Source organism: Eublepharis macularius, chromosome 2 (genome assembly GCF_028583425.1).
Source record: "Eublepharis macularius isolate TG4126 chromosome 2, MPM_Emac_v1.0, whole genome shotgun sequence".
Lineage (NCBI taxonomy): Eukaryota > Metazoa > Chordata > Lepidosauria > Squamata > Eublepharidae > Eublepharis > Eublepharis macularius.
The window spans coordinates 72988459-73000768 of NC_072791.1; the positions used below are offsets into that span (position 1 = coordinate 72988459).

Sequence of the window (12310 nt, forward strand, 5' to 3'; positions counted from 1 at the left end):
CCCGCAGGTAGTCCAGGTCAGCACACATGGAACGGTTCAAGTCCGGATCCTCATGCTTGTCCAAATAGTTCTCCCCAAGCTGAATAACTATCATGTCTGGAGGGCCCCACCGCCGGGCCTGATGAAGCAGCATAGGAACCAAGGCTTCCCATAGCATGCCACGCACACCCAGCCAGTAGAGTAAAGGTGCTCTTTCAAACCTAAGTGCCTGCCCCAACCAGACGACTTCGCATACTTTCCAGCCCAATGCACGATGCTGTGACTGCAGACCCAGACAGTCCTCTTCAGCCCTGGAAAGAAGAATCAAATAGACACCAAGCCATTAATGAGAAGCCCCACTGGCAGGTCGAATGTAGGAACGAAACGCCCGGGGCTGCCAGTGGCCAATGGTCTGGATGGCAGAGCTGGGCAGGCCCAGGCTGTAGGCTTCAGTGGCAGCCCCAATACGGAAGGAGTTTGTGCCAAATTCCATGGGGGGAAAGTCCAACTGCTTGCAGGCAGGCCTGGAGAATAGCTGAGAATTGAAAGCGTGTGAGGGGGGAGCCATCCCTGTGCAGGAGGAAAGGCCCCGTTGGTGAGGATGGCGGTTCAGGTAAGCCCCCACTGCTCGCACCAGGCACAGGAATCGATTGCTTGAGGCCTGCAGGATGATGGTGTGCCCTCGCCCCCACTTATCCATCTTGGAACAGCGTACCATGATGGAGACCCTGTGGGGGGACCAAGAAACATCGCTGGTGCCCAGGGCATGGCCCAAAGTTTCTGTACGGGAACCTGCCATCAGCTCACTGACCCGGAAGGTGCCAAAGAAGGCCAGAGTAAAAGCCCTGTGAAACAGCTGGGCCTCAAAGGAGGACCAGCAGATATCAGGGGCAACCCGCAAAATACAACCCAGGATAGCCAAGGAGATGGGGCACCTGCAGTCTGGAGGAGGGGGAGCCAACCAAGCCCATCCACCCACCGCCCTACAAGCAATGAAGCAGTCACAGGGGTCAGGGTGGTACAGCACCTTACAGAAAAAGGAGATGGCTGCCAGATCCCTCTGCATGGTTCTAGGGGTCAGCCCCAACTCCCGCAGGTGGCCCACGTAACAAAGCACCATGGTCTGAGAAGCAGGCCAGGATGCCCTTCCCCCTGCCCCCTTGGAGAAGGTCAAAAATCTTGAGGCAGCTACTGAACTGGCTCGGAGTGTGGACGGTGCAACCAAGCTCAGTACTCCCTGCATTATAGAGCTGCTCCAATCTGCCAAAGTTCCTCCGGGAATGGGTCAGGTGCGCGACGAGCCTCCGGTGCCAGTGCAAAGAACCTCTCCATCTGGAAGCGAGACAAGGCATCCCCCAGACCGTTATCCACACCTGCTACATGCCAGGCTGAGAAGGTGATGTTAGTAATGAGACAGATTAACACGAAACAGTGGACGAGTCAGATGCGATGGTGAAAGGCAGACACCCCCCAACAGGCCCAGGAGAGCCATACACAAAAGGCCCACCCAGGGGAAACTACCTTGCACGAGAAATTAAGGTGGCCAATAATGGACTGGAGCTCCCTCAGGGTGCATTTTTTTCATGGCAGGGTCTTAGAAATGAGCTCCCACAGGCGGCCCAGTTTGTCCGTAGGGAGCCTGGACAACCCAGCCACTGAATCCAACTCAATTCCCAAGTATGTGAGGTGAGAGGAAGGACCCTCAGTCTTTTCCTGAGCCAGGGGGACCTCCAGCTCCCTGGCCAATGCCTGAAAGATGTTGAGACAGTCTGCACAGGCAGAGCTGTCCGGGGGAGCCATTATCCAAAAATCGTCTAAATGAGTAATAAAGGGGGTCCCCATGTGGTCTTTGGCAGCCCACTCTAGAAAGGTGCTAAGGTTTCAAAGGCCGCACAAGCGACAGAGCAGCCCATTGGCATGGCTTTGTTAACATACCACTGATCCTGAAACCCAATAAGCAGTGGTCAAGCGGGTGGACGGGCAACAGCCGGAAGGCTGACTGCATGTCACACTTAGCCATAAGGGCTCCTGGTCCACAAGACTGAACCAAGCGCACAGCGAGGTCAAATGAGGCATACCTAACTAAGCATAACTCGGGGAGGGGGGGTGGATTCATTGACTGACAAACCCCTGAGGTATGAAAGGTAGTGTATCAGGTGGTATTCGCCTGTCTTCTTGGACACGACTCCCAGAGGGGAGACTCTGAGATTGGTAAGCAGAGGGCTGGAGAATGGCCCTGCAACCCGCCCAGCAGCCACTTCCTTTCCTATTTTTGCCGCCACCACCCCAGGCAATTCCCTGGCGGATTTTAGGTTGCTGGAGGTGGTGGGTATGTGAGGGCCTGTGAATGGGATGTGAAACCCAGCTGTGAAACCCTCCTGCAAGTAAATGGGTGCCTCCCTACTAGGGTAGTGTGAATGAAAGAGGAGGAGGGCCTGAAGCCTGACCACGGTGTGGGAGAGGCCCAGGGCCCCATGAATGGGACAAACTACCATTGCTGGCAGGCTGGGAAGTGGTGGAGGCCGGTCCTCCGTCCTTACGGGAAATGTTATTGGAGGACCGGCTCCCCCGAAAGGGCTGTGAGGGGGTAGAGCTGCAAGGGCAGGACGGACGAGAATGAGGGCCTCCACAGGCATCACAATTGTGATCAAAGCAGCATTTAGGCCTCTGGCACCTGCCTTGATTGTATTCTCAGCATAAACCCCGAGACCTATCTCAGCGAGACAACCAGCGCCCCCCCCCCAGGATGTGTCCCCTTTGCCCTTCATGTGAGGTCCAACCAGCCAGAGCCATATCTTCTGACTGATGAGATCCCACCAATCCCTGGGATTATGAGAGGTTCTTTTGCAGAAGGCCTCATCATAATCCATGGCTGCAGTATCACCAGCTAATGCCCAGGCCCAAAGCACATTTCCCAGATGATTGGTGAGGTGCTAGCCCCTTTCACGGTAGGCAGCTTGGACTACCCCCATATACACGGTAATCCCTTCCAACCAGTTGGCGAACATGCGTTCAACCACTTCCTTCTCCCAGCTGGAAGGAGGGGCGCACATCCCATCCTCCGACTCTGGCCTGAGCAAGGAAAGGATGTCTACGTAGTATCCATCCAGAATACACTCACGAACCTTGCAAACCAGGTGGATCCTAGGGAGATTCTCATCATCCGTGAAGGGTGAAACGAGAGGAGGAGCCCCCTTGCAGCCCCATACCTCCCTGGGGTCACCCTCCCCTACAGGGTCCTTGGCCCACCTTCACTGGGCCCAGGCCGGGAGACCAGGAACCCTAGCTGCCACTTCCCAATAATCCTTCTCTGGGGCCCCATCCTCCAATGAAGAAGACTCACCTGAGGTCCAGTTGCTGTCTAATTCCTCTTGGCATCGCTGCTGGCCCCCCTTTCTGCAATAGGCCCTCCTCCTCTTGGTAGACCACTGGCGCTCCCTGCTGCTGGATTCCTTGGAAATGGAAGGGTATCTTGTTCCCCGCTGCCTTGCTGCCGCCGGCCTTTTCTTAGTTTTGCCACATGCTCTTTGCTGGGGGACCTCAACAGGCTCCAAGACAGGCAGGGCTGCCCCAGGCCCAGAGTTCCCCAAGTTCTCAACTCGTGCAGTGAGGAGCTCCGACGCTCGGCTAATACTCTGCAAGGAACTGATGTTAGTATCCACTGTAGAGCACCCCTTGTCTGCCCTGACTGTTTCCCACATTTTCTGCCCCTTACCCTTCACAGAAGCCCCTGCAAGACAGGCAGCTTGCTTATGGCCAAGCTTTGCCTTGGTCCTCCACTTGCTCCCAGGCCTGAGATCCCCACCAGCCCCTCCTATCCTTTGGAGGAGGGCCTGGAGAGAGGGTGCCTGGTGCCTGCCCCTGTGGGGGCCTCAGCTTCCTGGCCTCATTGACCCCACTTCCCTGAGAAGAAGCCCTTGATGTGCCCGGGTGGGTTTAGCCCCAGCCCTGGCCACATTGCCTGCCACCTGGGAGCCCTTGCCGCCCGATGCCCCGTGTTTAGAAGGAGCCATTATCCCCCCAAAAGCCTCCTGCGCCTTGATCCCAGCACCACCCAACCCTCTGCTGGAAAGAAGACAGGAAGGGGAGAGAAAGCTTCTCGGCTGTTCCCTGGCCCTGCCACCACCACGCCGCTGCTCTAGGCACAAGGCTAAACCTTGTGCTTCCAGTTCTTCAGGCACCCTCCACAGGGATCCACTTCTGCCGAACTCAGGGTTAATGCTGCTCAACAGCTGGGCTGAAATGAGAGACTCAGCTCCGACCTCTCTCAGCGTCTAGCCTGCGCAAAGCCCTGACGCGGTCTTCCGGCGCTCACTCCTTCGCTGCCACATTTGCTCCTCTCCTCTGTCAACTGCTCTGACCACAAGCCAGAGCCGAAGTGGGAGGTGGTAGAGATGGCAGTGTAATAAATACCTGGCTGCCACACCTGAATGAAGACCATGGATGTGAGGTCCATGGCTAAGCCCCACACCCTTCAGCGCCTTCCCAGGCCACCTGTGTTTGGTCAGCCAGGGATCTGAACTGATTAGCCAAGGGCCCGCCCGGGGCATGCTGGGCGAGCCCTCCAACATGGCAGCCACCATGCCCCAATCTTCCCTGCTCACTGGTGGCAACCAGGCCCCAGGTAAGTCTGGAGGCCTCCATTTCACTGGATTTCAGTAGCTTCCAAAAAAGGATTAGACAAACCCATCCATTTAACTAAATGGATGTGCTAGTCAGAAGTAGAGATGGGCATGAACCTGAATATGAACCAAAAAAACCCACAAACCAGCTAGGTTCGTGGTTCGCAAACCAGTGGTTCGTGGAAGCTCGTTTCCATGAACTTCCACGAACTGGTCTACTGGTTTGTTTGGTTCGTATTAAAGGGCACGTTCCCCGGGAAAATTGCCATTTAAACTTTTCCTGCCGCTTGCAAGTGGCAGGTCCCTTTAAACTATCAGCTGGCAGGCAGTGGGGGGGATTCCCCCCCACTTGTCAGCTGATAGTTTAAAGGGACCTGCCGTTTGCAAGCGGCAGGAAAGGGCCCCTTAAACAATTAAATGTCCCTTTGTCTGCAGCTAAGCAGCAGGAAAGGGGCATTTAAACCTCACAAACCACAAACCACAAACTGGTTTGGGAATTTGCCCCAGTTCGTGGGAGTTCATGGTTCCTGGTTCATGGAAACCCATGAACCACGAACTGTATGGTTTGGGTTTTTTTGTGGTTCATGCCCATGTCTAGTCAGAAGCAGAATACTTATAAATATCAGGTTCCAGAGACAAACAGCAAAAGGTCATTACCTTCATGCTGTAGTTGAGAGTTTCTAAAGACATCTGGCTAGCCGAGGTACTGTCCAAAATCACCCTCTCACAGCTAATTTCCCCACAATTAATTGCTTCTTCTAATTCTCTCCATTCCATTTTTTTTCTCTTCAAAATTCCCATTTCCCCCCACATTACCACTTAATCTTTCCCAGTGGACTTTAACTTCAGGAGGAAAACTCCAAAGTTTATTCTACATGCCTTGTTTGGAATACTATGCAGTTGTCTTATCTCAAATTTTGTGCACTGTAACTAAGATATACAATGCAGTCCTAAAAACACCAGAGAATAGAGCTCAATAGGCTTCTAAGTAGACCTGCTTAGGATTGCTTTCATAGATGCTCACAATATCAGTCAATGGAAAGCATCTACCGTTTGGTCTCTTTGAATACATAATTGCAAAAAAAAGGTAATTTGCAACTCTATGACCATTTGCTTTTGTGCAATTACACTAAAGTAAGGAATGTTTGGCTGCCAATCCTAAAATAGATACTAATGCTAGCATGAGCTGACATTTATTGGCTACAAGTGGGAAGAGTTGGGGGACCAAGTACCTTCCTCACTGGATTAGGAGAATCTGTCTAGTGTAGTCCAAGCAAAGAATATGTAATTTTAGTGGGTTCCACAAATAGAATAGTAGGGTTTTTAGAGGTCAGAACTGAATTACATTTTTAGAGGAAGAAATCTCTTGCCTGTGAAACCATTTTCCTGCTTCTATGAGCAATGTCCAATTAGAAATTTAAAGATAAAATAACTCCCAGTTTCCTGCTCTATATTCCTGAAGTTTCATTCATAGTGCTTTTCAAAAATTCATGTATCATATTAGAAGTGAAAGAGAGAAAAATGCCCTTTTACTAGGCTGAAGTGCATATGTAAGAAAAAGATCCCAGATCATCTAGATATGAAAGTGTTGAGAGATATGCAGTGCAATCCTAAACAGAGTTACACCCTTGTAAGTCCATTGATGCTGTTGGATTTAGAATGGTACGATTCGGTTTCAAATTGCAGTGATATAACTAATTTGTAACAGTAATTTCAGCTGGGCACAATAGCAGGAGCCAATTGACCATTATGGCCACTGGGACTCCTCTCAGTAGGCTGATGGCACCCCCAGCTGGGCCAGCCCAGTGGAAGAAGGGCTGTGCCTAGCTCACTGCAGCCTCACACAGCCTGGGGGAAGTGGCACACAGTCCAGCCCAGCCCCATGCAGCCCAGGGGAGGTAGCATCCTGTTGTGTGCTGCCCTTGGAGAGAAGTGCCTAACCCGCTGGGCAGGTGGTCTGCTTCTTCCTCCTGGGGGTGGGGGTGGAGGTGGGGCAGGGATAGGCCCACTGCCTCTTCCTCCCTCCTTTTGGGAGGGGGTAGGATCCATTTCTAGGACCATTTTTCCTTCCCAGGAAAATGTTTTTTTAATTGCAAAATTTGTATTTTTGTACATATTATACATTTATAATATACTTTGCATGTAATTCAAATTGGTTTTTGGAACAAATTTGTTTTCAATTAAGCAATATTAAATCCAGTCTATTAAAAATTAAGTTTATAAGGATAATATTCAAAGGCTGCAATCCTAGAAAAATTTCCTAAGAGTAAGCCCAACTGACTAAAATGGAGCTTACTTCTGTATAAACTTGTTTAGGATTGCTCATTAAGTTAGTTTCTCCTTTGACAATGATACAATGGTGATTATTTGGGGTTTTACTCAGCATTCAATTAAAGAGAATTCAGGTTATTTGCATAGATTATTTGATGAAATACTCTTCAAAACTTGGTGTACTCTGTTAGTCCATTTCAAACAATGGTACCCATCTGTGGAAGCCAATGTGTGCATTTAAACAATATTAGCTATGTTAAAGGTAGCTGTGGGAGGAGCAGAGATTTTACTCTCATCCAGTATAACTATGAAGCAGTCTGTTTGGCATTGTAGATACTAAGTGGTTGTCATTTTTCCAACTCCAGTATCTATCTCTGTGTATCACTACAAGGACAAAAACAGCTAAGATCAATATTGTCTGCTAGCATTTTAACACATGGGGTGCATTGTATGTACATCCACATTAAGAAATGTACAGCACATTGCTATGTGCTTTTTTGAAAAAAATTAAAGCCCACTGAGGACTACTTCAGATGACGTATGTTTAGAATTGAGGCTCTAGGCACCTTCTCCCTGTGAATCCATTGCTTTCCACAAGTGAAGAATATAGAAGCATCCATAGTTGTCATGGTTGGAGTTTGGGAGCTGATTTGCTTCTTAAGTCTTAGCAATTTCTTTCTGTTGTTTTCTTATGAAAGTTATAGAGGGCAATTATTTATATATGCATCAAGCACCTAAAATAATAGCTAGACAGTCCAAATTAAAAAATAAAGCAGGGCCTGCCCATAGGCTTATAATCAAAAGTTAGATAAGACATGTTAGTAAGGAAAGTGAAGGGAAAGGAAAGGGAACAGGAGAGAGAGATGTGTTGAAACCAACAGTACTATTTGAGGGAGGTCTTTGCCCCATACAAACTTGTAAGACACAGAATAGACTGGCCCTCATTATTTTCCTGTAACACTGAAGGGGCAAACCTCTCGTGGTCAAAGAAAGCAAGACATTGAAGACTAATGATTTGATTTCCCCTCTATGTTACACCTCTTTAAATAGCAGCTACAGAAATGGTGGGAGGAATAGGAAATTGGACTGGGGCCATGGTGTTGAGCCAATTTGTAATCCTTTCCCCGCATCCTTATGCAATGTAAATTGGCCCCTTTGCAGCACTGTTGTCAAGAAAGGGAAAAAATATATGCATCACTGGGAAAATTATTTACATCAGCAAAAGGGTTCCGGGGAAGGGGCTTTAAACATTCTCACCCAAGGCTGTGATTCCAGTGTAGCCCTAAGAAACTTTCCTCAGAGCAAGCCCTGTTGCAGGGATTGCTTAGCAGGATTCTGAATAAACCTGTTTAGAATTGCTATCTCAATCAAGTTCCCCCATAGCTACTATTTAAGAAGTTTAATAAGACATGAACTTATTTTAACCCATGTTTTTAGACCCATTTCATCCTTATTTTTTTTAACCAAGGCCAGTTTTTATAAAAATGCCATATTTTCCCACAAGGTTCTTGATCGTGTACTTATCTGAAGAAGGGATATTTTATCCTTCCTGCTAAGACAGCCTTTAATAGCAACATGAACACACACCTCATTGTGCGGGTGGGATGAGCTACCATCAGCCTCCTACTTAACATTTAGCATATCTGCCCACTTCCCCATATAGCAACATTTTTGTCATGCTTTAGTCATAAATCAGACCAGTTTAGGCATCCTGTAATGTTATTTTAAAAGCACAGTAGTTTTAAATCAGAGTGAAATTAAAAATAAGAGTCACTTTTAGAAACAGTGGTTATAGGCTTAAGAAATTAATTCTTCTTACTAAAGTTCCTGTGAGTCATATTAAAACTAACATGAAGTGAGAAGGAAAGAGATATAATGGGATTAAATGAGAAAGCTGAGCACTTAGAAGATGATTAACAGTCTAAACCTAAATTAACAATTCTGTGTTTAAAATATTCCTATCTACATTACACTAGCAATTAGCAAATAGAAGTTAGAATAAAGAGTTGCGTCAAAAGAGGTTTCCAACAGAATTAAAAGATTCACAATTTCTTATTTAAAATACCAGACTTATTCATAGTTACCAGTTTTGGTCACTTGTGTTTGTCCAGGAGCAACAAATCAGCTGCTGTTACCTTTTTCAGGTTTTATGGGCCATAAGTACAGCTGATGGCTCAGAGTTTAGAATGTAAGAGCCCTAATCCAAAACTCCTTTCCGTTCTTCAGACCACATCACAGACTTATTTGTACCTACATACAGCTCTTCTCTCCCTGCAAAGATTAAAAGTTTGTGACCTTAGCTTGGAGACATCGATTCTTCTCTATATGGTCATGTGCTGGGTGTGACATGTATCTTGGACATGTCCGGTGTCCTCCATAGATAATAGGTTGAATATTTCTTCAACCTCAGTTGCTAAAAACATCACCAGAGGAGATGTGTGAACTAGGTGTGGTGTGACATTACATTTCCTGTGAACTTGGGAGTAGTTCTACTGAGTAAGGTGACTTGAAGTTCAGTTTTAAGCATGAGGAAAGCTAAAGCATTGAGCAAAGCTAAGAGCAGCTATTATAAAAGGGCTGAAATGTCTGCTAAAGGCAACAGTTTCTTGTGGGAGGGTGAACTTCAGCTTCTCCTAGGTTCTGTGTTGCAACATTGCACTCTTTCTTTCTCCAGAGGACTCCCCCCCCCCTCCAGCCCTTCAAGTTGCATCCTCCTGCCTTTGGGGAAGGGAGAACCTCAGAAAATCAGAACCCTCGGTACACACCTGTTCTCTCCAGCTTCATTGTCATCTTGTTGCGACCAGGCATGCTCACGAACCTGCATCTAGCATGTGGCTACAGAAAATTCACAGTGACATCAGTCAAGCTCATTGCTCATATAAATACAATCATCTGCAAAAGACTTTTGAAACTCTCATACATGAAACATTAACCCTGTTCTCTTTTTTTTTTCTTTATATAGCTCTCCTCTTGACTCAAGGTAAGTGGTTCCTTCCTCCCACCTTGATTATTTAGGTTTGGCTCAGTTCATTTCATTCCAGCCTTCTGTGTGGAATCACTTGAATCATAGTTACTATCAACAGTAGCTGTTCACTGAGACCATGTGAACCCCAAACATTTTTTGCCTTGAGAGCCACTTGGCTTAGGTGCTGCATAACCATTTTGTATACCATCAAGTTACCAGTCACATACCATCCTTCCTGCTCCTGTACTATTTATTTCCTTATCATAATAAACCTTAGGGTAATATTACTAAAGATCTTGCACATAAGTATAGTTGGAGCACCATCATCCACACTGGTGCTCCAACTATACTTTAGCTTAATCCCCTGCACTGGCCATCCTCGTAGAAGCCCCTACACACTCAAAATATAATTTGGATGGCACTGTACCTTGAAAAAGCACATTGTCTCTTGTATCAGCTGACTGAGAATTCTTGCATTCTTCTGTGCATTAGCTTGAAAGAAAGCCTATATTAAATCATTAACAGTTTGTCACCTGGCCACTCCTTTCCATCCTATCTTAGCAGTCTGACATCCGTGTCACAGTGTGGAAAAGAAGTTGGCAGGTAATTTATATCTACTCAGGAAGGTAGGGCTGGGCTGCCAACTTCTTTTCCATACTGTGACACTGAGAGATCTCTGTCTTTTGGTGCTACACCTCTGAAGATGCCAGTCACAGCTGCTGGCGAAACTTCAGGAACTACAATGCCAAGACCACAGCTATACAGCCCGGAAAATCCACAACAACCAAAATAGTCTTCACCTGCTGGCGGAAGACTATGATAGAGCACTGTTACTTACTAAGGTATATTTGAATCCCAATGTGTCTCAGTTCTGATATATCTCAGGATTCAAGAAACTGATATGATTCATGATGTCCTGTGCACATCCAGGGGCCAAAACAGACCCTTTCACAGCCATTCCCACATTACAATGCATGGCTGTTTTAGTATACAGTGATAAGTGCCCTGTGTACAAGAATGCAACCTGAGAATAATTAGGAACAGAAGTGGCCATCTCCTTGTAAGAATTCGATCTGCTCTTCACTTTCAGAAGGTCTGTCACATCTGCTCTCACTGTAATTTTGTTTCTCTAATTTAGTAGTTTACTGATTTAATCAGATCTTCTGGAACCAAATAATATGTGCTAAAATAATAGAATTTCTACCCTTTCTCATGTTCAGATTTGATTGCTTTTGGCAGGTAGTATTGGATAATTCACTCACTTGGCTCACTAGAAAGTTGCTCTTAAGTTAATAAGGAAAAGGCAAAATCTCTGACCACGTTAGGAAAGAAAATAGCACTATCCTCCCCTTGCTTCCTCACCACTATGTCTGCTCTAAATGACTTCCCCATTTTTAGACTGAACCAGGTTTATATAATGACACTTCCATTCCAGTTAACATCTGCTGTTGGGCCCTTTACTTGAGCTGCTGCATTGGCATCACTTGGGCATGAAGACGTGCTTCAGAGTCTGTGAATCATATGGCAGACAAGATCCAGAGCAACATAAAAAATGCATGTGCCGCAGCATGCACAGAATGCCACTCAGGACAGATCATGACTAATACATAGAGAACAGACGTGACATTTTCACTTAGTCCATGTCATGTTAGATTTAGAAAATGCAAACATTTCAGGAGTGTTGGGGGAAACTACATTAAAATTACACTAAAGTTTGTCACTGCCTCTTTGCCTCTAGCTTCTGAATTCATATTTTTCCTTCCAAAGTTCTACATTACATAGACTTTCTTAGACCAGTAGAGCAAAAGCTAGCTTGCTAGCATTCTGTTGTGCTCTCTCTGTGACAAGATGGCTGTATTATTTTCCCCATGTGCATGGTCCTTGCATGCACCTCTTTCGGCTCTTCAGAAGTTCATCTGATCTTAACAACCTGCTTGCTGAGGTACAAAGCTAGAGTTACCCATTTCTTGGGCTATTAACTTAATATCACAGTTTCAAACAATACAAAATTGGACATGCAGACAAAGATTTGATGGGAAAGCAGCTTTTAGATCAAATGTTTTGGCACTGATTTGTTCTAGTTATTATCAATTACATCTTAAGCATACATCATCATCATCATCATCATCATCACTGATTTATTTACAAAATTTATACCTATTCTTTCTGCCCTCAACAAGGCCACCAAAATGGCCTACAGATGAATCTTGGGCTTTGCCCTAACTTATTCTATGAGTAAAAAAAGACAATACCCTATTGGTGATCAAAAGGATCCGTTGATGAAACAAAGTCAACTTGAGGAGGGTTTTTAAAAAATTTCCTCAACCCGCAACAGATTTGATGTCTTAAAGCATGATCAGGACTGCCCTAAACCACCATCAGTTTCGAGTCGTGTTTCTTCTTTTGATCCAGCCAATCCTGCTAATGCTAATCTGGAGTCTTGCCCTTCCAATCTTCTCCAGATATTAGTTTC

General features: G+C 46.3%; 1 protein-coding gene across 8 annotated transcripts in view; it reads left to right on the forward strand.

Moving 5' to 3' along the window:
• SLC8A3 (solute carrier family 8 member A3) overlaps positions 1 to 12310 on the forward strand; it is a 208752-nt gene that overhangs the window by 165914 nt on the left and 30528 nt on the right. For 4 of the 8 annotated variants that reach the window (XM_054972596.1, XM_054972600.1, XM_054972594.1 and 1 more), the window contains exon 3: positions 9835 to 9852. The exons of 1 other annotated variant lie outside the window; for it this stretch is intronic. In XM_054972596.1, coding sequence (XP_054828571.1) covers positions 9835 to 9852 — 18 coding nt within the window. Of the gene's footprint in view, positions 1 to 1167; positions 1205 to 4930; positions 4964 to 6393; positions 6421 to 9834; positions 9857 to 10824; positions 10845 to 12188; positions 12231 to 12310 lie in introns of all 8 variants that reach the window. 3 more of the 8 variants (XM_054972595.1, XM_054972598.1, XM_054972601.1) reach the window with 3 other exon arrangements.